The sequence below is a fragment of the Pogona vitticeps genome, chromosome 6, assembly GCF_051106095.1.
Source record: "Pogona vitticeps strain Pit_001003342236 chromosome 6, PviZW2.1, whole genome shotgun sequence".
Lineage (NCBI taxonomy): Eukaryota > Metazoa > Chordata > Lepidosauria > Squamata > Agamidae > Pogona > Pogona vitticeps.
The window spans coordinates 50,744,972-50,770,643 of NC_135788.1; the positions used below are offsets into that span (position 1 = coordinate 50,744,972).

At 41.8% G+C, this 25,672-nt stretch overlaps 2 protein-coding genes across 3 annotated transcripts in view; one reads left to right on the forward strand and one right to left on the reverse strand.

Moving 5' to 3' along the window:
• Positions 1 to 25,672, reverse strand: part of ACAD11 (acyl-CoA dehydrogenase family member 11) — a 69,341-nt gene that overhangs the window by 20,360 nt on the left and 23,309 nt on the right. For both annotated transcript variants that reach the window (XM_020804567.3, XM_073003499.2), the window contains exons 8-13: positions 25,309 to 25,415; positions 24,263 to 24,389; positions 21,840 to 21,917; positions 20,249 to 20,387; positions 20,042 to 20,149; positions 18,483 to 18,581 (exon numbers count right to left, since the gene is read on the reverse strand). In XM_020804567.3, the coding sequence (XP_020660226.2) occupies positions 18,483 to 18,581; positions 20,042 to 20,149; positions 20,249 to 20,387; positions 21,840 to 21,917; positions 24,263 to 24,389; positions 25,309 to 25,415 (658 nt within the window). The remainder of the gene's footprint in view (positions 1 to 18,482; positions 18,582 to 20,041; positions 20,150 to 20,248; positions 20,388 to 21,839; positions 21,918 to 24,262; positions 24,390 to 25,308; positions 25,416 to 25,672) is intronic.
• On the forward strand, positions 1,496 to 10,584 carry ACKR4 (atypical chemokine receptor 4). Its single transcript, XM_020804571.3, has 2 exons — positions 1,496 to 1,568; positions 5,587 to 10,584. The coding sequence occupies exon 2, from the start codon at positions 5,595 to 5,597 to the stop codon at positions 6,657 to 6,659; it is 1,065 nt and encodes a 354-aa protein (XP_020660230.3). The 5' UTR covers positions 1,496 to 1,568; positions 5,587 to 5,594; the 3' UTR covers positions 6,660 to 10,584.

Below are 25,672 nucleotides of genomic sequence, written 5' to 3' on the forward strand. Positions count from 1 at the left end.
GGGCTCTGAGACTACAATATTAATAACACTGGTTTCGCAATCCATGTCATTCATCAAAATCATATGCTTCCAAGTAAATGTGTATTTCCAGTCAGTGGGCAAAATTCTGTTGGTGTAAATGTATGCTGTTGTAATCTGGATTGGGCACTGGAAATAATTAATTTAAAAGACTTGAAAGCTCCCTATCCCTCCCACTTTCAGGTTCCAAGGTTCCTTGGAGCTCTCTTTGGCCTCAAGGAAGCCTTTGGGAGACTCAGGACACAGAGGAAGTCTAAAATAGAAAAAAAAAATCACCAGCAGACCCAATCCTGGTGGCAATGATCTGGCAGGTTTTATGAAAAATATTTAAGTCTTCCCCTCCACATCCTGAGATCCCCAAAGGCTTCCCCAGGGGAAAATGGGAATCTCCCTATGCCTATGGCCAGTTCAAATGATCTGTAAACATCCAAAAATGTCTCAGTTCCCTTGTGTGCACCTTCCTAAGACTAAACTTGTTCACTGCCTGGATGGGAGTCTGCCTAGGACCTTTTGGAACATGAAAAGGGGACAGGGCTAGGAAGCTTTCTGTTAGTTCAAATTAAAGATTTCTGGCTCCTCATCCTGGTTATGCCAGGTTATGCAATAGGATTTTGTCCAATGTGCATCAACAGTTAACTGGAAACACTAACAAGTCATGAGGAAAATTGCTACTTTGAAAAGTAACTTTTTTGGACTGTGACTAGCATGCTATAACAATATTTAGAACTACAACACTTTTTTATATCCATATATGGGACATTAAGTTTCAGTTAACAACTTCTGTTGCTTTAGATGCACTGCTTTCGTCTTTAAATAAATGGAAACCAACAACCATAGTCTCTATAAATGCCTATTATAAAAGCACTAAATTTAATATTAATAAAGTGGGAACAGAGTGGAACATTATCCAGCACGAATAACAATGGAAATTTGCCCTCGCTTCAATATCTGAAATCTCTTGAGATCTAAAATAGATGGGGATATTAATATTCATTTATGAATACAAATATTCCCATCTCTAATCTAAATCTATGCTTGGGTCACCAAAAACTGAAATTAAAATTTCTGAAAATGATTTTAAGGATGACAGCAAATTTCAAAAGTTAGACTTCCTACTACCATCACCATTCCTGCAGCCCCAATGGCTTCCTCAAAATGAAAGGAATACCACAAGGGCCTCAGGACCTTTGGGGAGAGAGAGGGATCAGAAATGTCTGATTTCTGAAAAACTGCCACAGCTGATGACACCATCAGCCTTAGCACTCTAAGTTGTGTAACAGGATTTCAGCAGCTAAAGTTTTTCTAAAGAACTTTTTGCCCTAAAGTTTCAGGCAGATCAGGAGTAGCAAACTAAATGTTACTATAGCTCAAAATTACAGTAAATGTAATATGTTTTCCAGGAAAGCACAAGTCATGCTGTCAAATGACAGAGGAAAAAAAGGCGTGGTGGTTTTGGAAAGAAAGCAAAAATCCTGAGTCAGAGAAAGAAACCGCATTCCAGAGGCAGAGTTCAAAACAGCAGCTCCTTTTACTGAAAAGAGGAAAAACAGGTTAGTTTTTAATATTTGTACTCTGAAACTTAGCAAGCTATCTAATAGTTAGGAAGAGGATGTAATCTGTTCAGTTCATAGCAAAATGTCCAACAATTTGAAGGGCAGAGGGAAGCTAGATAGCAGAACTTGGGAAAGAAACTTTTCAAAAACTACAATCCTTATTGACTCCCAGTGAGCATGGTTGTTGGCTACAGTATTCTGAGAGCTGCAGTCCAAAAAGTTGGTTTCCAGGCTTTGATACTATACTAGTCTATACTATATTAGTCTCTTCAACTCGGTGCCATTCTATAGATGAGAAGACCCTTTCCAGGGTCTCAGACAAGAGTGGTTCCTAGCCTTGCCTGTAAATGCTGGGGACTGAAACCTGGACTATGTACATGTTATACTCCCTAAGGGAACCCTGTTTATGAAGATCAGTTTTGCCCATCTGGACTTGGTGTTCAGAAATCTAAAGTCTTTTCTACCACAATGAATGAGAATGGGAATTCATGCAGATAAAGAAATGCATACATTTGGAGACACTACTGAGTTAAAAGTTGAAGAATCCCTCTATTCTGAACCAAACCTGATTTTGTCCATGTAGACCTATTCTGGGTTCTATTACTCTGGAATGTATTAGACTTGTCAGCATTACTGAATGCATTAAAACTGTTTTAACTTTCTAAATATGCTATGCTCTGGTTTCTAATTTGCATGTTTTTTGCCATAAACTGTTGGCAGTAACAGGCTCTGCAGTTAATAAGACTCCTAAAGATTCCTAGATATATGTTGGATCCCATGATGAAATCAACAGGATAGCTAAACTCCATTTCCAACTTCTCTTTCATGTTCACACTCTGCAATGATAAAACAGAAATCCTCTTTGTGCTGTAGTCAAGAAACTGCATTAGATGCAATCTAATATTGCCTTAGAGATCATGCACATCAAGATCTACTTATCCATTTTTAAGTGGCATCCTGCCACTTTAACCATAGTTTTAACTTTGGTTCCATATGGAAAGTTACTTTTTAAGTTATGTGTTTCAGCACTGTGGTCCACTTCTTTGTTTTCATCAAGTCTCTCTCTCTCTCTCTCTCTCTCTCTCTCTCTCTCTCTCTGTATGTGTATAATATATACATCATCTTGTCTGCCATTCTGATATCAGATAATGTGCTATGTTAATTTGCAATAGCATAATTAATGGAACTCTTCTACAGTCTACTCAGAAGTGAGTTCTCTTAATTTCAGTGGAGCTTACTCCCAAACAAGGATATATTAGGGGTGAAAGATAACTTACTTTTGTAATCCCTCCTAAGAATCTACATATTAAATATAACAGAAGTAACATTTCTTTTTTGTAGCTTGGCACACACACACCTTACACATAAGATATCCTAAAAATTGTTGTATGCTGTCAAGTTAATTCCAACTTATGGAGGCCCTGGTAGGATTTTCAAGGTTTTGAGATGTTCAGGAGTAGTAGTTTACTGTTGCCATTCTCCAAGTATATCTCCATGGAACCCAACATTTGAATCTCTAAAGAAGACCACAAAATAACTAAGTGGCCTAATCATATTGGGTTATTTTAGTGACTGAAACCCATATTTTTTCCATAACTTATAAACTCATCTCTCTTTATACAATGAGGGTTTCTGAGAAGTTTGTGATTTCTTTCATTTTTACCATAAAAGTCAACATATTTAACTGATCCAGTACTCTTAATGCTGAAATGTTATGATTGGTCAGTGTCTATTCATAGTCTAAACCTTTGTCCATAGTCTTTTGTACCATGAAAACAAACACACTTCTTTGGAGAAGAGCCCATTGACACTACTAAAATTTATTTGCTCTGACCATTAAATTTAGTGAATGAAATGATAAACACATTGCTATTACAACAAAGAGTAACAGCATATTAGACTGGAGACCCCTACCCTACTTGCATGGCATATTATTCACAGTTACTTGGTAGTAACAAGTTATAAATATATTGTTATTTGAACTAAGGTACTCAATGTGTAGTGGATAATGTGATGGACTAGGACTCTGGAGATCAGAGTTCAAATCCCCAATTAGCCATAGAAACTCATTGGAGGAGTGGAACTGGTAAAACCATCCCTTATATATTTCATTAGGCTTGAAAGCCCTGTTAAGCTTCGTATAAGTCAGTTCTGACTTGACAGTACATAACTAATTGTAATTAAATCTTTTTTTGCAGTTACTAAGGCAAAACTAGATGTATCTTAATAGTCATTGTAACTTAGCACATTCACCCTCAATTCACTTGCAATGGAAGTCTAATGTTTTGTTTACTTTTATGATCAGGTGTAGGTGACATTTCAGGTGTACACACACTTTTGTAAATAGTCGTGCAGCATATATAGGATATGATTGTAAAAAAGAGAAATCTCAGTGAATGCAAATATCTGTTACGTCTCTACATACAATCAGAAGGAAAGCCCTGATGCTGGAGGCCTGGACACCGCCCGCCCCCCCCTTAACGGATGCCTCACCCTTTGGCTGTGCAGATACTGTGGCTTTATCTCAAACAAAGCCCAAACAAAATAACCAATGGTCAGGAAGTCTAAAACATCTTGAGAGCCAATGACTAAGAGCTGTATAAGAACCTACGTGTGTCTGGCCAGCAGTATGGTAGGCCTGATAGGCAATGTTATTGAATTTCCTTGCTTTAAGGCAGGGGTCTCAGACATGCGGCCCGGGGGCCATTTGCGGCCCATCGGATGGTAGTTTGTGGTCTCTGGTTTACCTGTCCCCCCTGAAGCACCCATGCATCCAAAAAAAGCCTTGCCTCACTCGCTGGCTCTCTCTCAAGACAGCGCCTCTTGCACCCTCCATCCGGAATTGCAGCCTGCCAGCCAGTCCACCTGTCTGCCGGCTGGCAGGCTGCAGTTCTGGATAGAGGATGCAAGAGGTACTGTCTTAGGGGAGAGCTAGTGAGCGAGGGGTGCTGCCGGCCCTTTTCACTGAGCGCCCAAGCCACCGCTGAGCGATGCCTGAGAATGGAGATCTCTCCCGGGCCGTCCTCGAAGAGCGTATCCAAGCCACCAACAGCAGCCACCACCGCCTCTTCCAGGGAAGCGGATCTCTGGCTGTCTTTCTCTCTCGGCAACCCCAGCACCAGCCCGGCCAGCAGCCACCTCAGCACCCAGGGGTGCTTCCTCCTCCTCCTCCTCCTCTTCATCCTGCTTCAGTTGCCTTGGCTCTGGAGGCTGCCTGGGCTCGCCTCGCAAAGTTTGCTCCTCTGTCGTGGTGGGGGTAGCTGTTGCTGCTGAGTGCACCTTTTTTGAGGGGGGCCCTCAGAGGAAGGTTGCTGGACCTGTGTGTGTTTGTGTCTGTGTCTGTGTGTGCACGCGCGCATGCACCTGTGGGGGAGCCCGCCCCATTCTGTTTAATTTTGTGGGTACCGACAGGGGCTTTTCTGCTTTGGCAAGGCGATTAAGTGAGGGTTTTTTTAAAAAAAAAATTATGTCGTGCCCTCCTCCCTCTCACTAGGCTGTCACCAGCGCTCCCTCCCTTCTCTGCTTCTTCGTCCTGGTGGTGGTGGTGGTGGTAGTGAAGGAGCCAGAGCGGGTTGTGGCCAGCGACGAGGGCTCGCGTGTCCCCTCCTCCTCTTCAGAGCCCCAGCTGGGCTAAGGAAACTCCTGGGAGGCTTCCTCGGGCTCTTGCTCTGCTTGGTGGGAAATCTAATGCGGCCCAGCCTGACCCAGACACTGCCTCCAGCGGCCCCCAGGTAAATTGAGTTAGAGGCCCCTGCTTTAAGGGGATCCTGGCCTCAGTATTGATTCACTAACTCCTATCCTTCAGGCAGTGCTGGATGCAGCTTCTGTTTTTTGCAGCAGCCATGTGTTCATCACAGTTTCAAGCTGACCAAATGCATGCAGGAAAAAATCTACTAGCATTCAACTCAGACATCAGATTCAAATTATTTAAAGGGCATTGCTCTATATTTGTAAATTAAGTGACATGTGTTTTAACTTGCAAAAATAACACTGGTATTTCTGTATCATCCACCAGCTTCTTCCATGGAGGCCAATATAAATCCTTCAGAGGAGTATTTTTACTATTACAATGAGTCAAATTATACGTTGGACTACAGTTTACATGAAACAATTTGTCTCAAAGAAGAAGTGAGGAAATTCAACAAGTCATTTTTACCAGCATTTTATTCCATTGTATTCCTCATTGGACTTCCTGGGAATTCCCTAGTGGTAGCAATTTATGCTTACCTCAAGAAATTAAAGACAAAGACAGATGTATACATTGCACACCTGGCAATTGCTGATTTATTGCTGCTTTTTACTCTTCCCTTTTGGGCTGTAAATGCTGTACATGGATGGATATTTGGCTTATTTTTATGCAAAATCACTACTGCTACCTATACTATGACATTCAGTGCTAGCATGCTGCTTCTGGCCTGCATCAGTGTTGATAGATATTATGCTGTCTCTAAGTCCTTGAGTCATCCACATGGTGCTAAGCTATGCAGCAAAACCTGTTCCTTTGTCTGGATGGCTGCAACCTTCCTTTCCATTCCTGATATAATTTTCAACCAGGTCAAGGAGCTCCATGAACAAAATAGATGCAGTTCTACATTTCCAGACAGCATTGGGAAAACATTGAAAGTAATAATTGAAATCGTGGAAACAGCTCTGAGTTTTGTACTACCCTTCTTTGTCATGCTGATTTGCTATTCATTTGTGGCCAGAGCACTCATCAAGAGTCCCAGTGTTAAAAAATCACAGCCTCTAAAAGTTCTCGCAGCAGTTGTTTCAGTTTTTATTATCACCCAGCTGCCCTATAACATTGTCAAGTTTTGGAAAGCCATAGATTTGATCTATCCCATAATTACAAACTGCAGTGCGAGCAAAGCTATTGATGTTGCATTCCAGGTGACAAACAGTATTGCTTTGTTTCATAGCTGCCTGAACCCCCTTCTGTATTTTTTCATGGGAGCCTCTTTTAAACTGCATATGGTGAAATTGGCAAAACGTTATGGCTACTGGAGAAGACAACAAAGCATAGTAATTGAAGAGATTGCTATGGGCTATGAAAACTCAGCAGCTCAAACAAGTAGCTTTACTATTTAGAATATGGGCAGAGAACATATGACTATTCAGATGTTGCTGAACTCCCATTTTCTCTGGCTACACTGAATGAGCTTTATGGATGCTGGGAATCCAGCAACATCTGGAAGGCTGTAAGTTCCACATGCAAATTAGAGAACTGGGAAAAGGTTGTTTCAGCTACCTGCTGGCCAGTCTAAGCAGGTTAAGGAGATCTCTGGAGCAATCTGATCTCTAGCCATAATGCACCCTTTTCTGTCTAGCTTTATAGCATAATACATAACACACAGCTTGGGAAAATTATTTTTTTTACTACAATTCCCGGAATTCTTCACTGTGATGTAGGCTGGGACATCTACTCCAAAAGGTAACTCTCCCAAGTGCTGAATATGATCTAGTTTATATTGGCTTACTTTATGATTTATAGACTATGCTTATAGACTGTGTACAGCAAAGCCATTCTTGAGAAATTATGGATTGTTCTGATAGAAATGGAGATGCCTCAGCACCTGATCATCCTAATGTGTAACCTGTATTGTAGACAAGAAGCTACTGTTAGGACAGAATATGGACAGACAGAATGGTTTCCAAGAGGCAAAGGCAACAGACAAGGCTGCATTTTATCTCCTTATCTATTTAATCTGTATGCAGAACATATCATATGGAAAGCTGGACTAGATTCAGTGAAGAGTGGATATTGGTGGAAAGAAATAATTTAAGATATGCAGATGACACCGTCTTACAGGCAGAAAGCAGCAATGACTTGAAATGACTTTCATGAAAGTGAAAGAATAAGCCAAAGCAGGACTTCAGATAAGTACTACGAAGACAAAAATCATGACTACAGAAGAACTACACAGCTTTAAGGCTGACAATGGAGAAATTGAAATCATGAAAGATTTTGTGTATCTTGGTTCAATCATCAGTCCAAATGGAGACTGCACCCAAGAAATCAGAAGACCAAAACTTGGAAGACCAGCAATGAAGGAATTAGATAAGATCATAAAGTGCAAGGATGTGTCCATACTATGGTATTCCTGATCACAAAGTATGGGTGTGAAGAATGGATGGTAAAGACAGCTGATGGGGGGGGGGACTGATTCATTGGCAGTGTGGAGAACTTTGCAGATACCCTGGACTGTCAGAAACATGAAGTAGGCCTTAGAGAAAATCAAGCCTGAGATATCTCTGGAGGCAAAAATGATGATACTGTTATATTTTGGGCACATCATGAGAAGGTAGGATTCTCTGCAAAAGACAACAGTCCTGGGAAAGGGGGAAGGCAGCCAGAAAAGAGGTAGACCAAATAAAGGATGGATTGGATTGACTCCTTAAAGGAGGCTTGAGTTCGCAGGAGATGTGTGAGGCTGTTGAGGACAGAACATTTTTGAGATCAGTCATTCATAGTGACATCATAAGCTGGAGGCAACTTGATGATGCATAACAACAACAATCTATGATTGGGTGAAATATCATCCTTTATTTCTAGTAATTATCACTTCAAACAAACAATATGTTTAGGTATCAAACCTATACCCACTAACTTGGAGGTTATTTGTATTCTTATACCTACTTACCATTGAACACAGCAGGACCTATGTTTGAAAAGACATGCATAGGTTTGTGTTGTTTATGAAGGAGTAATTGAGAGATGTGCTTAAAGCAAGGAGACGGGAAGATCAGGTAGGCTCAAAAACATTTCTTCTAAGTCAACTATTTTCTTAAAAAGCTTGGATCAGGAAGGAGATGGGGTTGGCTTGGGCCTATTTTGGGATTTCTGACGTACTAGGGAAAGGACAAAGGAAGTGTGGGTATTTTTATCTGCAAAAATCTGGAGAGGGGCAGAAGAGAAACAGCTATGATTGTTTCTCTTCCCACACTCTCTTTCTTCCTCTGCAACATCTTGAAATACAGAGAGCAAACAGTATTTGTCCTTGGGACTGAAATGTAAAAGGAAACAGATAAACTAGCTGGCCAGGCCTCACAAAGACCAGACAAAGTGATAGCATGGGGAAAAGTATGATAAAAAAAAATCAGCTGCCTCTCCACAAAGCTTTGACATTTGAAGTCTGAGGACCTTTCTGTCTCTACCCACACACACAAGAGTGTTAGTCCACACACTAAAATAGAGAGAAGGAATCACTCTCTAATAAGGCACATTTTTGTGCTGCAAAATCTTTCCCAAGTTCACATTTTTTTAAGAAAAAGTTTAGGGAAAAAGCAGGAAGAAGTGAAACAGCAAGCAAGCAATGTTCCACAAAAGTTTACATTAACATATACAAGCAGTTAGTCTTTAAGTTTCTTTTTTCCCCACTTTTGTTTTGTATTTCTTATTGAAATGCTTGTACAAACTAACGGGGCTGCAACTCCGAAAACTAGGAAGTGTAAAAATCAGTGTGCTTTCAGTAATAACAGAAATGGGCGGGTGGGAGAGAGAACAAATGATTGCTTGTTCATGATAAACAAGGAAAAATCCTGTGGCATCTTAAAGGCTAGCATTTATAGTTAGGTGTGTTACTAGAAATGTTGACTGTATATAGGATAAACATTGTTGAGTGTGGGGTTTTAGACAGGGAACTGAGAGCAGGGCTGACCCAGTCCTTGGTCAAAGTGAGGCAGATGCCTCAAGCGGGAATTAATGTAGTGAACTGGCCACTGCTGATTGAGTTCCAGCCAGAGCCATTGCTGCTCTCCATAGCTAAATACAGTGGTGCCCCGCATAACGAGCGATTCGTTTAACGACGAATCCGCATATCAATGTGTTTTGCGATCGCAAAAGCGATCGCATAACGATGTTTTAAACAGTTAAAAATCGCTTTGCGATGATCGGTAAGCTGTTTCGCTTACCAATTATCGCATAGCGATCTTTTTAGCACAGCTGATCGGCAGTTCCAAAATGGCCGCCAGGTAAAAAAAAATGGCCGCCCACAGTGTTTTCACGCCCTTTCCTCACTTACCGGGCAGCGAAAATGGTGGCCGCATGGAGGATTTTTGCATAACAGTGAGTTTTTTCCCCATAGGAACGCATTAAACGTGTTTTAATGCATTCCTATGGGGGTTTTTGCCCCGCATAGCAATAAATCCGTATAGCGACATTTTTTTCGGAACGGATTATCATCGCTATGCAGAGCACCACTGTATTTTCTAATTGCCGGGCTCTGAAAGCCTCTCAGAGCCAGGCATTGTCCATGCCTCAGCATGGATGCAGTTCATAAAAATGCCTGGCTCTTGGAGATCCTCCAGTGCCAGTCATTAGAAAATAAGTTGTTCTGCAGAAAACAGTTGACTCTTGGTGTGCACTCCAGTGACATTACAAGCAAGAGAAGTGGAGGAGCACTAGACAAACAAGAAGTTTGTTGTTGTTTAGTTGTTAAGTCATGTCCGACTCTTCATGACTCCATGGACCAGAGCACACCAGGTCCTCCGTTCTTCCACTGCCTCTTGGAGTTTGGTCAAATTCATATTGGTAGCTTCGATGACACAGCCATCTCCTCCTCTGACATCCCCTTCTCCTCTTGCCTTCACACTTTCCCAACATCAGGGTCTTTTCCAGGGAGTCTTCTCTTCTCATGAGATGGCCAAGTACTGGAGCCTCAGCTTCAGGATCTGTCCTTCCAGTGAGCACTCTTATTTTTAATGTTCCATCTGAAGCCTTTTTAAGTAGGTCTGTATTCATCTGCTGTTTTCTTAATTATTAAAACTCTATGCACATTTTAAAAGGCTGGATTTTAGAATGTTTAAATTAACTGAACAGGAAGCAACAAGGTGAGCAATATAGATTTTGCCAAGAACATTTCATCTGTTGAGATAATTTTGCAATTGCTGCTGTTTTACAATTTTTGATACTGAATTTTGTACTCTCAACAATATTTTATATAATTTTTACTTAATGTTTAAACTGTAACCTATGCTGCAATCATTCTACAACAATTACATTTACCTCACTGATTTTTATGTTGTGTCATGTATTTTTTTTCTTTTATGTTTTCACCACGACTAGATAGGCGGGATATAAATTAAATAAATAATAATAATAATAATAATTATGCTCATGAAGGCACACACATATCCATGGTTTGCTGTGATTTTCCATACATTTTTCTAGATATATTTTTCCCTTCACCTGACTTTTGTCTTATTGGCCAGAATCTCATTTCAACCCAGTGGAGCATAACACTCTGCTGGCATAGGTGTGCTCAGTCGCCAATGCATTAGGGGAAGTTATAGAGAGCTTGTTTGGCACTAATTGGGCTTCTGCTTGTCCATGGAGGTACTGGATGATTCCTTATGCATGTTTCATAATTCTTGAACCACTCATACAAGGAATCACTGCACAAGCAGAATGATGAAAACATGGGTCACCATTTTCACCAGAAACAGTGCTGATGGACTTGACAACTGAAGATGCTGGAGGATTGTGGGAACAAACATTTGAGAACCCTTTTCCAGTTTATGAGAAAAACTCTTATTAATCCTGTAAGTTCAGAAGAGTTGTTGATGGTTAAAGTTGTCATTCGGAGTTTTCTTGACATTCCAGAAATAAATGTTGAATGCTTGCTTTAGCACTAAGTTATGACCCCTGCTTTACACAGGACAGTTCTCTATTTGAAAAACTTTCACACGGCAATCCTGCTTTGAGAGTGTCCTCTACTTGTCCACATCCAATTATAAGAACAATAGAGACTTTGAAGTTGCCCAACCAGTCAGTAACAGAACATCAAACTGAGAAGGCAGACTAAAACCAAGACTTCTATTCAAATAAAGGTAATTATTTCCAATGGTTGTTGTGGGTTTTTCGGGCTCTTTGGCCATGTTCTGAAGATTGTTCTTCCTAACGTTTTGCCAGTCTCTGTGGCCAGCATCTTCAGAGGACAGCACTCTGTGCTCTGGTGTAGTTGGCTTGGGAGTGGAGTATTTATGGCTGTGAGATGGGCTTTTGTCTTTTTCTGTAGATGGGTGATTAGTGTGTCTTGTTGTGGGTGTACTGTTGTGATAAGAAGGAGAGATTATCTGTCACTGTGGTTGATGGGTATCATTAGCTGGTCTTTTGTGTGTAGTGATCCCCGGTCCTTGTGGCTGGGTAGAGTTCATTGACCTTTTGCACTCTGTATTTTTGAGAGCTGGGAGCCAAGTTTTGTTGAGTTTCAAACTTTCCTCTTTTTTGTTGAAGTTCTGCTGGCGCCTGTGGATTTCAATGGCTTCCTTGTGCAGTCTGATATAATGATTGCTGGTGTTGTCCAGTATTTCAGTGTTTTGAAATAGAATTTCATGTCCAATTTTAGGGCATGTTCAGCTACTGCAGATTTTTCTGGTTGTTTTAGTATTCAGTGTCTCTCATGTTCTTTGATTCTGGTGTGGATGCTTTGTTTTGTGGTTCCAATATATACCTGGCCACAACTGCAAGGTATCCGGTATACTCCTGCAGTGGTGAGGGAGTCCCTTCTGTCCTTTGCTGACCATACCATTTGTTGTATTTTTGTGGTGGGCTTGAATACTGTTTGTAGGTTGTGTTTTTTCAAAAGTTTCCCCATGCGGTCCGTGACCCCTTTGATGTATGGCAGAAATAATTTGTGGGTGGCTGTTTTTCTTCTTCAGTTCGGTGTTGTTTTCTTGGTTTGATGGCTCTTGTGATTTCATTTTTGGAGTAGCCATTTGCCTGTAGGGCCCAATTCAGATGGTTGAGTTCAGTGCTGAGAAACTGAGCTTCACAGTTCTGATTTGCACAGTCTACCAGTGTTTTGATTATGCCTCTTTTTTGCTGTGGGTGGTGGTTGGAGTTTTTGTGTAGGTACCAGTCTGTGTGGGTGGGTTTTCTGTAGACCTTGTGTCCCAGTCAGAGGTCAGTTTTGCGTAGGACCATGACATCTAAGAACGGGAGTTGGCCCTCTATTTCTTTTTCCATGGTGAATTGTATATTTGGGTGGATGCTGTTGAGATGGTTGAGAAATTCTTCCAATTTTTCTTCACCGTGACTCCAAATTGCAAAGGTGTCATCCACATATCAGAACCAGACTGTGGGTGTGAGGGGTGCCGAAGCCAGAGCAAGTTTTTCGAAATGCTCCATGTAGACGTTTGCTATAACCGGACTGAGGGGGCTCCCCATGGCCACTCCATCTATCTGTTCATAGAATTCATTATCCCACTGGAAATGGCTGGTCGTTAGGCAGTGTTGGAAGAGGGCCTTGATGTCTTCTGGAAAGAGCTGCTGGATGAGTGTCAGGGTGTCCTTTATCGGTACCTTAATGAACATGGATACTATATCAAAGCTGATCAGTATGTCCCCAGGGTTGAGTTTTAGGGTGCTGATCTTGCTTATGAAATGTCCTGAGTCTTTGATGTAGGATGAGGTTTGTCCAATGTGGGTCTGTAGGAGGGTTGCTAGGTGTTTGGCTAATTCATATGTTGGGGAGCTGATGGCACTTACAATGGGCCTGAGTGGGATTGAGCCCTTGTGGATTTTGGCGAGTCCATAAAGTCTTGGTAGGAGAGCTCCTGTCTTGCAGATTAGTTGAATCTGCAAGACATTCGTTGGGGTGCAGGGAGGAACTCCTGATCAGTATATTTGTTTGTTTTGTGATTTTGTTGGTTGGGTCCCGTTTCAGATTTCTGTAGGTAGTGGGGTCTAAAAGTTCTCTGATTTTGTCCTTGTATTCTTCTGTTTCCATGATTACTGTTGCATTGCCTTTGTCTGCTGGCAGGATGCTGATATTCGGGCCTGAGTTCAGGGACTTGATGGCATTCCTCTCCTTTCTTGTTATGTTGCTTTTGGGGGTTTTTGCTTTCCATAGGATCCTAGTCACTTCCCCTCTTATTTCCTCTGCTTTTTCTTCTGGAAGATGATATAATGCTGATCCCACATTGGCAATTATGTCTTCCACAGGAATTTTATTGGGTGTCACTGCAAAATTTCCTCCTTTGCTTAAGACTGAGGTTTCTTCTGGGGAGAGTTGGCGTCCCGATAGGTTGATGTTGATGCGCATGGTTTCTAGTGTAGGTTTCTGTTGGCTTGTTTGGCATTTGTTGAATTTCTGTTTTTGTCTGGCTGTGTAGTTCATCATTTCGTTTTCCATCTTTTTGTAAGAGAGGGTATCAATCTTGTCCCAATCTTGACTTCTCATTTTTTTTGGCTAATAGTGATGTATAGGCCTAGTAGTTCTTTGTCTGTGGAGTCCAGTTTTTTGAGGGTTGTGTGAATTCTTTCCCGTAGGAGGGCATGTTCCAAGCGGTCGTAGATGCGGCTGGCCTGTGGGGAAATGTTGGTCCTTTTTGTCCTGAGGAAGGCTGGTATGGTTTTTGTGTCTCTGCAGCATAGTAGAAATGTTAAGGAACATAGTAGGTGTGCTCTTTTGCTTCAGAGAGTGTTTCCAGTCTCTGGGTCTGTCTGTTTCCTCCCCGTAGGGGCGTTCAATGTATTCGCGAAGGTTCTTATCACAACAATACACCCACAACAAGTCACACTAATCACCCATCTACAGGAAAAGACAAAAGCCCATCTCACAGCCATAAACACTCCACTCCCAAGCCAACTACATCAGAGCACAGAGTGCTGTCCTCTGAAGATGCCGGCCACAGAGACTGGCAAAACGTTAGGAAGAACAAACTTCAGAACACGGCCAAAGAGCCCGAAAAACCCACAACAACCATTAGATCCCGGCTGTGAAAGCCTCTGCGAATACGTAATTATTTCCACATTTACTGGCTAAATTTTCTGACTAATTATTTCCATAAGTTGCCAAGGCTTTCTGAGAGTTGCAATATAAACCATCTGGTAGGCCAAATTTTCTATATCCATGCATTATCTGTTCAAACATAATATATAATCTCCACTTTACCCCTTTACTCTCTATTGCAATTTGCACAAGAAACATAGAAACCTGGGTTAAAGGTAAAGGTAAAGGTTCCCCTTGACAATTTTTGTCCAGTCATGTTCGACTCTAGGGGGCAGTGCTCATCCCCGTTTCCAAGCCATAGAGCCAGCGTTTGTCCGAAGACAATCTTCCGTGTTCACATGGCCAGTTGTTACCTTCCCACCGAAGTGGTCCCTATTTATCTACTTGCATTTGCATGCTTTCGAACCGCTAGGTTGGCGGGAGCTGGGACAAGTGACGGGCGCTCACTCCGTTGCGTGGATTCGATCTTACGACTGCTTGGTCTTCTGACCCTGCAGCACAGGCTTCTGCAGTTTAGCCTGCAGCGCCACCACGTCCCCAAGAAACCTGGGTTACATAGATGTAAAATAACTAGTTCTCTCTCCTTTCTTGTTATGTTGCTTTTGGGGGTTTTTGCTTTCCATAGGATCCTAGTCACTTCCCCTCTTATTTCCTCTGCTTTTTCTTCTGGAAGATGATATAATGCTGATCCCACGTTGGCAATTATGTCTTCCACAGGAATTTTATTGGGTGTCACCAATCCCTTCATGGATTGCTGCCTTGTCGTGGCGAAGGGGCTTGAGTAACTCAGAGAAGCTATGGGTTATGCCGTGCAGGGACACCCAAGACGGACAGGACATAGTGGAGAGTTCCGACTAAACGCAATCCACCTGGAGTAGGAAATGGCAAGCCACTCCAGTATCTTTGCCAAGAACACCCCATGATCAGAAACAAAAGGCTAAAAGATATGACGCTGGAAGATGGGCCCCTCAGGTCGGAAGGCGTCCAACATGCTACTGAGGAAGAGCGGAGGACAAGTACAAGTAGCTCCAGAGCTAATGAAGTGGTTGGGCCAAAGCCGAAAGGACGCTCAGCTGTGGACGTGCCTGGAAGTGAAAGGAAAGTCCAATGCTGTAAAGAAAAATACTGCATAGGAACCTGGAATGTAAGATCTATGAACGTTGGGAAGCTGGAGGTGGTCAAACAGGAGATGGCAAGAATAAACATCGACATCCTGGGCATCAGTGAACTAAAATGGACAGGAATGGGCGAATTCAGCTCAGATGATTATCATATCTACTACTGTGGGCAAGAATCCCGTAGAAGGAATGGAGTAGCCCTCATAGTCAACAAAAGAGTGGGAAAAGCTGTAATGGGATACAATCTCAAAAATGATAGAATGATGTCAATACGAATCCAAGGCAGACCATTCAACATCACAATAATCCAGGTTTATGCACCAACCAGCATTGCTGAGGAGACTGAAATTGAACAATTCTATGAAGAGTTACAACACCTTCTAGAACTGACACCAAAGAAAGATGTTCTTCTCATTCTAGGGGACTGGAATGCTAAAGTAGGGAGCCAAGAGATAAAAGGAACAACAGGGAAGTTTGGCCTTGGAGTTCAGAACGAAGCAGGACAAAGGCTAATAGAGTTTTGTCAAGAGAATAAGCTGGTCATCACAAACACTCTTTTCCAACAACACAAGAGGCGACTCTATACATGGAAATCACCAGATGGGCAATATCGAAATCAGATTGATTATATTCTCTGCAGCCAAAGATGGAGAAGCTCTATACAGTCAGCAAAAACAAGACCTGGAGCTGACTGCGGTTCTGATCATCAGCTTCTCATAGCAAAATTCAAGCTTAGACTGAAGAGAGTAGGAAAAACCACTGGGCCACTCAGGTATAATCTAAACCAAATCCCTTATGAATACACAGTGGAAGTAAAGAACAGATTTAAGGAACTAGATTTGGTGGACAGAGTGCCTGAAGAACTTTGGATAGAGGCTCGTAACATTGTCCAGGAGGCAGCAACAAAAACCATCCCAAAGAAAAGGAAATGCAAGAAAGCAAAGTGGCTGTCCAACGAGGCCTTAGAAATAGCAGAGAGGAGAAGGGAAACAAAATGCAAGGGAGATAGGGAAAGTTACAGAAAATTGAATGCAGACTTCCAAAGAATAGCAAGGAGAGACAAGAGGGCCTTCTTAAATGAACAATGCAAAGAAATAGAGGAAGATAACAGAAAAGGAAAGACCAGAGAGCTGTTCAGGAAAATTGGAGATATTAGAGGAACATTTTGCGCAAAGATGAACATGATAAAAGACAAAAATGGGAGGGACCTAACAGAAGCAGAAGACGTCAAGAAGAGGTGGCAAGAATACACAGAGGAATTATATCAGAAAGATTTGGATATCCTGGACAACCCAGACAATGCAGTTGCTGACCTTGAGCCAGACATCCTGGAGAGCGAAGTCAAGTGGGCCTTAGAAAGCCTGGCTAACAACAAGGCCAGTGGAGGTGATGGCATTCCAGTTGAACTATTTAAAATCTTGAAAGATGATGCTGTTAAGGTGCTACATTCAATATTCCAGCAAGTTTGGAAAACTCAACAGTGGCCAGAGGATTGGAAAAGATCAGTCTACATCCCAATCCCAAAGAAAGGCAGTGCCAAAGAATGCTCCAACTACCGTACAATTGCACTCATTTCGCACGCTAGCAAGGTTATGCTCAAAATCCTGCAAGGTAGGCTTCAGCAGTATGTGGACCGAGAACTCCCAGAAGTACAAGCTGGATTCCGAAGAGGCAGAGGAACTCGAGACCAAATTGCTAACTTGCGCTGGATTATGGAGAAAGCCAGAGAGTTCCAGAAAAATATCTACTTCTGCTTCATTGACTATGCGAAAGCCTTTGACTGTGTGGACCACAGCAAACTATGGCAAGTTCTTAAAGAAATGGGAGTGCCTGACCACTTTATCTGTCTCCTGAGAAACCTATATGTGGGACAGGAAGCAACAGTTAGAACTGGTCATGGAACAACTGAGTGGTTCAAAATTGGGAAAGGAGTACGGCAAGGCTGTATATTGTCCCCCAGCTTATTTAACTTATATGCAGAATACATCATGCGGAAGGCTGGACTGGAGGAATCCCAAGCCGGAATTAAGATTGCCGGAAGAAATATCAACAACCTCCGATATGCAGATGATACCACTCTGATGGCAGAAAGTGAGGAGGAATTAAAGAACCTTGTAATGAGAGTGAAAGAGGAGAGTGCAAAAAATGGTCTGAAACTCAACATCAAAAAAACTAAGATCATGGCCACTGGTCCCATCAGGTCCTGGGAAATAGAAGGGGAAGACATGGAGGCAGTGACAGATTTTATCTTCCTGGGCTCCATGATCACTGCAGATGGAGACAGCAGCCCTGAAATTAAAAGGCGCCTTCTTCTTGGGAGGAAAGCGATGACAAATCTTGACAGCATCTTGAAAAGCAGAGACATCACCTTGCCAACAAAAGTCCGAATAGTCAAAGCTATGGTTTTTCCTGTCGTGATGTATGGAAGTGAGAGCTGGACCATAAAGAAAGCAGACCGCCGAAGAATTGATGCCTTTGAATTGTGGTGCTGGAGGAGGCTCTTGAGAATCCCCTGGACTGCAAAGAGAACAAACCTATCAATTCTAAAGGAAATCAACCCTGAGTGCTCACTGGAAGGACAGATCCTGAAGCTGAGGCTCCAGTACTTTGGCCATCTCATGAGAAGAAAAGAGTCCTTGGAAAAAACCTTGATGTTAGGAAGGTGTGATGGCAAGAGGAGAAGGGGACGACCGAGGATGAGATGGCTGGACAGTGTCTGCGAAGCAACCAACATGAACCTGACACAACTCCGGGAGGCAGTAGAAGACAGGAGGGCCTGGCGTGCTCTGGTCCATGGGGTCACGAAGAGTCGGACACGACTAAACGACTAAACACACACACAACTAGTTCTCTTGTATTTAGTATGCCTTGTTTTGTAAATAATCATGAGAAGGTACTTACAATTTTCCGTAGCCTAAGCTTATATTGCAAGTCTGATTGCTGACACACACATCTCTGACAAAATCCTATTGTCACAGATTAATCATATGGACTAAGAATATCCCTTAAAGTCTAATTTGATTCTCAGGCATTTGGTTGAACAAATTATTTTCACTCACCACTGCTCCACCACTTCCTGCCATTAATTATATAGCTGTCTCCATCTCTCTGAAGGCTGCACTGGATATTGGTAGCATCGCTGGAAGCAACATCAGGTTCTGTATCAAATAAAATAATCAAACATTGAGCTTTTTGCATCCAAAGCAAAAGTATAAAGAAGTTGTTTCTGCATATTCTCCTTGCTCCTGATGTGCCAGCAGTGGTAGCAGAAGTAGCTTCAGGGCTAAATAAGGACCGACAAGAGAGTTTTTCCCCTTCATCAGCTTGAGACTCCAACTACACATCATGATGCAAAGACTGGGACTTCATGACTGCAGAAGCCTTTAGGAAAATAATATCTCCCCTGACCCTCACAGGCTTTGTATGCCGGCACACTGTTGCTCTATCAGAATAAGACAGAAGGAAGAAGGGAAAACAAACAAGATTTTTCTCCTTTTTTCTTCATATATACCTGGTCTGCTCCTGCCACCAACAGCAGACAGGAAGCAGGAACTGAGAGCAGAACTATTGTGGAGGACTTCATCTTCCGAAGTCCATAAAGAGGAGGGAGGAAATTGTAGGGTCACGAAATGAGAAGGCTGATAGGCTAGGTGATCACCAGATAATTAGGATAGCAAATAGTCTTAGAGAGAGAAGGTAATGAAGTCAGCCACACACACACAAGGATGTCTGCCAGCAGTGCTCCTGATGGGCAACAAGTAGAAGAGTTCGAATAAGACTGTCCTGCCCCCAGGAGGACTGTGTTTTATTAACCTTACAAGCTCACAGATAGTTGACAGAGTTCAGATAGGACAATGGTTGCATAATGTCACTAGGATTGGCCCAAATAAAGGCTTTGAAGTTAGCTCCCTATCACTATGAGAAAGAGGAAGAATGGGTAACCACACCTCCTCTCAGAAGCAGCTGTGACGTCATCTAGGAGAGTGTTTACTACTGTAGAATCAGGCAACAGCTTAGTAACTTTGAGGAGGGGCGTTCCCCCATAGGAAATCATGTTGTTTTGGATAAAATCTAAATTCCTAACTGAAGCTGTGCCTAGAAAATTACTTTAAAAATTGGAAATTGTAAAATTTGAAAATTGCTGTGTTTTCCCCTGCTACATATGAATATTACAGTTATATAAAGAAATAATCATAGGACCATGGAATAATTCATTAAAATTAAATTGTTACCCCTAATATGATAATATTTGCAGCAATGATTTTAGAACTAATTATTTTAATCCTTCAAAGTCAACACTTTTAAGGTTGTTGTGGGTTTTTCGGGCTATTTGGCCATTTTCTGGTCCAGAACACGGCCAAATAGCCCAAAAAACCCACAACAACCATCAGATCCCAGCTGAACACATTCAACACTTTTACTTTTGAGCAATGAATACAGGTTCTCACAAATTTATTACTGGTCATATTTAGTCATTTTAAATTATATTTCTTAATTTATAAAATGTACACAAATCAAAATAGAAACATAGGCTTATTTTAACAAATTAATACTTTACCAGAACATAATTCTTAAATAATGTAATATCACACTAACATTTCCAAGCACTAATTATTACCTGTCATGCAGAAACAAGAATTAATTGTCCCATCCAGGAGAGGATCCAGCCATTGTTTCTTCTGTTCTTCTGTCCCATACAAGTGCAGGACCTCCATGTTTCCTGTGTCTGGAAAATACAGGAAACATAGCTATTGCCATCTATAGTCCATCTGGCATTAAATATAATAAACAAGAAAATTCTGGCATGGAAGTGGATAGTAAAAACCTGGTGCTTGACAGTTGAAGACCTCAGGAGCAAAGTAGCACTTTCCTGTCTCTTCTGCAATTAACGCATAGTCAACCTGGCCAAGACCACTAATCGCTGGCAGGAAAAGGTTCCAGAGCCCCTCTGCTTTGGCCTGTGCCTGATGAGACAAGGAAAAGGACCCATGAAGCTGTGATGTTCAACATTACTTTTTTTGGATCATGACTTCCAGGGCTTCCCAGCTAGCATGGCTACTGGTGTGGTAGCCATGCTGCGGTGTGGTGATTGGGAGATATTGAGTAGTGCAAAAAAGTAACTCTTCCAATATCTAGCATTCAATAATCATTTTAACATAACTGGAATCCTAAACAGATTTATGTGAGATGATTTACATGGAAAATCATGAGAATCATTTTCATTTAAAAATGTTAGGGCTGACTTACAGTTTTTCCTTGAGCACCTTTTTTCTGTTCCTTCCTTATATCGTATCTAGTCACTTCCACCATTAAATATCCCACCCACAGCCACATTGAAACAGAAATTAACATGCTGATGACAGATTGAAACTTGGAGCTAGGGCTCCCTCTTTGATTTTGGATACTGCAGATCCTGCAGCAGAGGTAAGCTGCCACTCATTCTTAAAAGTAGTCTGCTTTAGCAGCTGTAGCCCTTGCAAAAATGGCAGAGTGAGCTCTTATCTGTTCACAGCATTCACATGTCAACATGAGAACAGCTCCTTTTGATGACAGTCACCACACTGAACAGAAGCTCCCAAATACAGCAGATCTTCATATTCAGGCACATTTTGGGATTTGAAGTAGACATGTTTGCAGATACAGATTTTAAGTCTAGAGCAGGGAACATGATTGCCTCCAGATGTCGTTGGGCTGCAATTTTCATCATCTATCACCACTGGCTATTGTTAAAGCTACCTGCGCTCCAAAAACATATGCAGGGCAACCAACCTACTGCCCATCCTTTTGAACTGATAGTACTGTATTTCTTCTTTTTTAACCAATGTGTTTACATGATTTGCTTTTAGCACTCTTGAGCCCTGTTTTGTGACAAGATATAAGCACAAGGTATAGCTACATAAATATCCATTCATGCCCAGTCATCCTTGTATTTTGCACCTCTTTCTACTGCTCCAGGGTTTCCCATATCAAGGATGAGGAATATGTAGCCTTGAAAAAGGTGTTGGATGATGACTCCCCTTCTCAGCTAGCTATGCTGGGTGGGGTGGAATGAGAGATGTCACACATTGCTCACCCCTACATTCTCAAGCTTGAGCACTGTAATCTCCCATGGAAGAAACAGTCCTATTTTTACCCCTAGAATATCATTTTGGAACAACAGGTATTTCATGTTATGCCATGTCTTGACAATAGTATATTATCTGCTTGGATCATCTTTGGATGAATTAAGATGAGTAATACTTTTTTTAAAAAAATGAAACAAAACAAATAGCTTAGGACTGTCCCATAACATTAATTCTTAAGTCTGCACAGAATAAAAGCCCACACATCATTATTTAAGTAATATTTATATAGTTATCAACAACTTCAGAAGCATCCTCCTGTAACTATGCTGTTTCAGACAGAAACAAGGATACCTTCAGACTTTCAATCACAGCAGGCTTTTTCCATGCATCTGGTGAATGCTTAGTTTTGGCATAATATTCTACCATTTCCTGAAAAAACCAAAGACATCATTAGATTACACAGTAAAGTAACATTTGTTATCACAGTATGATGCTTTTCTCCGTACATCTCACTGGATTACTCATGCCTCAACAGACTTGTTTTTATTGTTGTTGTTTTGATCCGTAGTGTACAACATAATTATGCAAAAACAACCTGCTGCCCAGGGAGCTGGGTAGTCATTTTACCAACCTGGGAAGAATGGAAAGCTGAGTCAACTTTGAGCTAGCTACCTGAACCCATCAGGACTGAACTCAGGTCATAAGCAGAGGCTTCACTACAGTTCTTCAGTTTAACCACTGTGCCATGGGGTTCTTTGGACTGAATGGTATTGGCTTCTTGGATTGTGATAAAGAGCCACAAATATCAGGGTCTGTAAGTATAAGCTTCTTTAATCTTACAGGGTGGAGGAGCAACAAAAATAACACCACATCATCATTTTTCTTTTTTATTAAAAACATTTTCTTTTTATTAAAAACAGTTCAGAAAGAGCTTTTAAGGCTACAGAGTCCACTCCCCTGCTCAAAGCAGGAACCCAAATCAAAGTATATCTGAAAGATGGTTGTCAAAAAATTTTAATTATTAAAATATTTTAAAATATTATCCCTATTCAGTATTGATGTATTACTTTATGAATTAATACACGAAAGTCATAAAACTGCAGAGTTAAACAGGACCCCAACAGCCACCTATCCCAGGTCCTCTGCCACAGCAGAAAATCTAGTTAAAGCTTATCTGTCAGCTGCCATCCAACCTCTGTTTAGAAACTTCCAACGAATGAGCTCCCACCACCTTCTACATTAGTCCTTTCCACTATTACACAGCTGTAATATTTAGTTATAATCCCATCCCTAGTGTTTAAGAACTGACTGTGTTATGTATTGTTTTAGCACTTGCTGTTGAAGTACTTTGGTTGCACTGCACAGTGGTTAAAGAGGACCCTGTAGTCTCATCTTTGCTGCTAAAATGGTTCGGAGAAAGAGGATGATCTCTTGACAAGGACAGGAGCTGTACTGATGCTAGTATCAGCACCCACCATCCTTAGGCAGCTTGTATGCCCTGAAGCTCCAACATCATCATCATGGCCTCGGACAACTGGATGCAGATTGGATCTGGGAGCTCTCTACCATTTAATTTTCCATAATGCCATGGATTGGACAATGTGACAGGAGCATTACTGGAATGATCCCATCACCCCTCCCACCCCAAAAACGGCACCGATTTGTATAGGATCCATAATTAGTAATTTAGAAGTGAAAATTTAGAAAAGAATACATTTCATCACAATGGGGATGATGGTTCCAAGTGATCTTTGCATCTCGGGGATTTTGACCAGATGTTGTGTATGAAAGGATAACTTCTGTCTCCTATTTTTTATATATAATTGTATTGCAAGCCCATTGAATAGGGAATTCTCCTCTTACCGTACTTTAAACTAAGGAATGCCTTCTATAAAGTAGGGCATGTTATCCTCCTAGGTCAATTATATAAAATTAAAATAAGTAGTTCTCAGCTGCTCACGAGAGATCACAGTGCTTGTTGCACAATAATCATGGGGGTGGGGAGCACCAGTAGAGAAGCTAGCCAACTAGAAATGGGCACAACTTAAGTTGTGTCGCATTGTACAAAGTCCTCTGCACAGCACCACAGGTGCCGCATGTTCCCTCCCCCCCCCACCTTCGGCCAGCTGTCCCACTCACAATCCTTCGCCTACCGTCCGGGTCTTCCTCCTTCGCCAACTGCCCAGTCCAGACAGGAGGTCAGGAGGCCCTTCCCTGCCTCCTCCAGTAGCCAACTGCTCAGATGAGGAGGAGGGATGGGGATTCTCTCCGCACAGCAGTTGAATGGTTGGCTGCCAGAGAAGGTGGGGAAGTGCAGCTCGAGCTCCTGCCTGGCGTGGAGAGCTGCCGGAGAATGAGGACCCCAGCAGCGTGCGACGGATTGTGAGTGGGGCAGCCAGCCGGGGGCGGGGGGACGAAATGCACAGCACCTATGGTGCCATGTGGGGGACTTCATACGATGTGGCATGACTTAAGTCATGCCCACCTCTACAGCCCATTAAAAGGCACTTTGTCACCAAGGAGAGAGCTGACTGAGAGCACCTGTTAAATTCCCTCCTTATCGAACTGTGACTGGTGACCTCTGCACATGGTCACACCTACCTCTCTATAAACTAGAAATACCAAAGGCCAGTAAGGATTAGCATCTGTGTAGCTCACATTCACAAACACAACTGAGGAATTGTGGCTTTCTTCATTCAGAGCAGCGTTCATGTTACTGAAACAGATCAGAACCAAGCCATGTTTTTGTTCATCATAACCTTAATAAATATCACCTTTTCTGCTGGAAAAACATATTTTTCCATGAACTCCTTCACTTTCTGGAGTACTTCTCTGCCTTCTTTGGACTGGCAAAACAATTCTCCTCCACTACAAGGCTGAATGTCAGTGGTCAACTGTGTTCTGTAAACAAACCAGTTAAGAAAGAAGTTAAAGACCTAAACAAACATGTAGCATTAAAACAGGAGTGGGCAACATGTGACCTCCCCAGGTCATTTTTGGATCCCGGATGAGAGCAAGGTTTTTATTAGCCTCCAAGAGCTGCAATTTTCAACTTAAGGAATTTGGGCCAATTCCAAAATAAAACAAACTAGAAGTGCTGACTGTGCACATTTGATTATAAATGAATGTTTTCAGTCATTTCCAGGTTCCATGCAGAAAATGGTATCACCTACGGATAGAATTTGGTGCCCAAGGTCACTGAGAATGACCATTCCTACATTAAAAGGACATAAAATATCCACCAATACAAACATGTTGCTGGTTGCTTTTTGCCCTGCAAGCAGAGCGTTCCTTAGGAATTGCTAGAAGATAAAATAAATTTGGTCTGCTGGGGACCTGAATAATATTTCTTGCCTCTTCATTACCCTGCACAAAGACTACTTGATCCAGGCCTTGATTAATAACTTAGAACAGCCAGCAAGGGAGTTAGGGAGGGTTTGTTTGTTTGTGTGGAATGGAAGAGCATCATTTTGTCCTTTGCTTTAGGCATGAATATTTCTTAGTCAGCCCTGAAAGTTTGCCATTGCCTATTGACTTAGGACAAATGTTGACTACAGAGAACTAACTCTGAAGTGTCCAACTTTAAAAAAACACAGGGTACCCATAATTTCAGACAGGTCTCTTTTCTCACCCTGCGGTTCCCCATGCAAAGATCAAACAGGCCCAACTTTTCTGCTCTTTCAAAATCAGAGAACAATGGCATGTTCAGAGTGGTAATATGTCCAAAGACATATACATTCCAGGTGAACCTACATTGCAACCTCAGCTGCATTGGTGTCACTAGTTAAATTTTAAAATCGTGCAGGTAAATTCTTCTTACTTTTTTGTTAACTGTAATCCGGTTTCTGCCAAGGGTTTCACCAGCTTGCCATATTGAGAGCTGGTTTCTGCAGAGGAATTTCCCAAGTTATATCTGGCATATATACCCTAAGGAACAAACAGGACTGAACTGTGTAGTTGAACTGGCAGCTCAAAGATGAAGTTCTGCATGGAACATTTGATTCAGTGAATATTTTTTAAAATTGCACTTGAAATATGAAAACTGCTATGAATAGTGGATGAAAAGGCTGTACTTCCCCCCTTACTTCTTCCACCACAGTCCAAACATCCAGATGTAGAAGTTTCCAACATGCTACAATGCCACTACCTGTTACCATGCTGTAATGACATTTAGTACTACTCAA

Bases quoted from the DNA above. Each gene is read 5' to 3' on its own strand.
- ACKR4 (XM_020804571.3), top strand. From the start codon at position 5,595: ATGGAGGCCAATATAAATCCTTCAGAGGAGTATTTTTACTATTACAAT.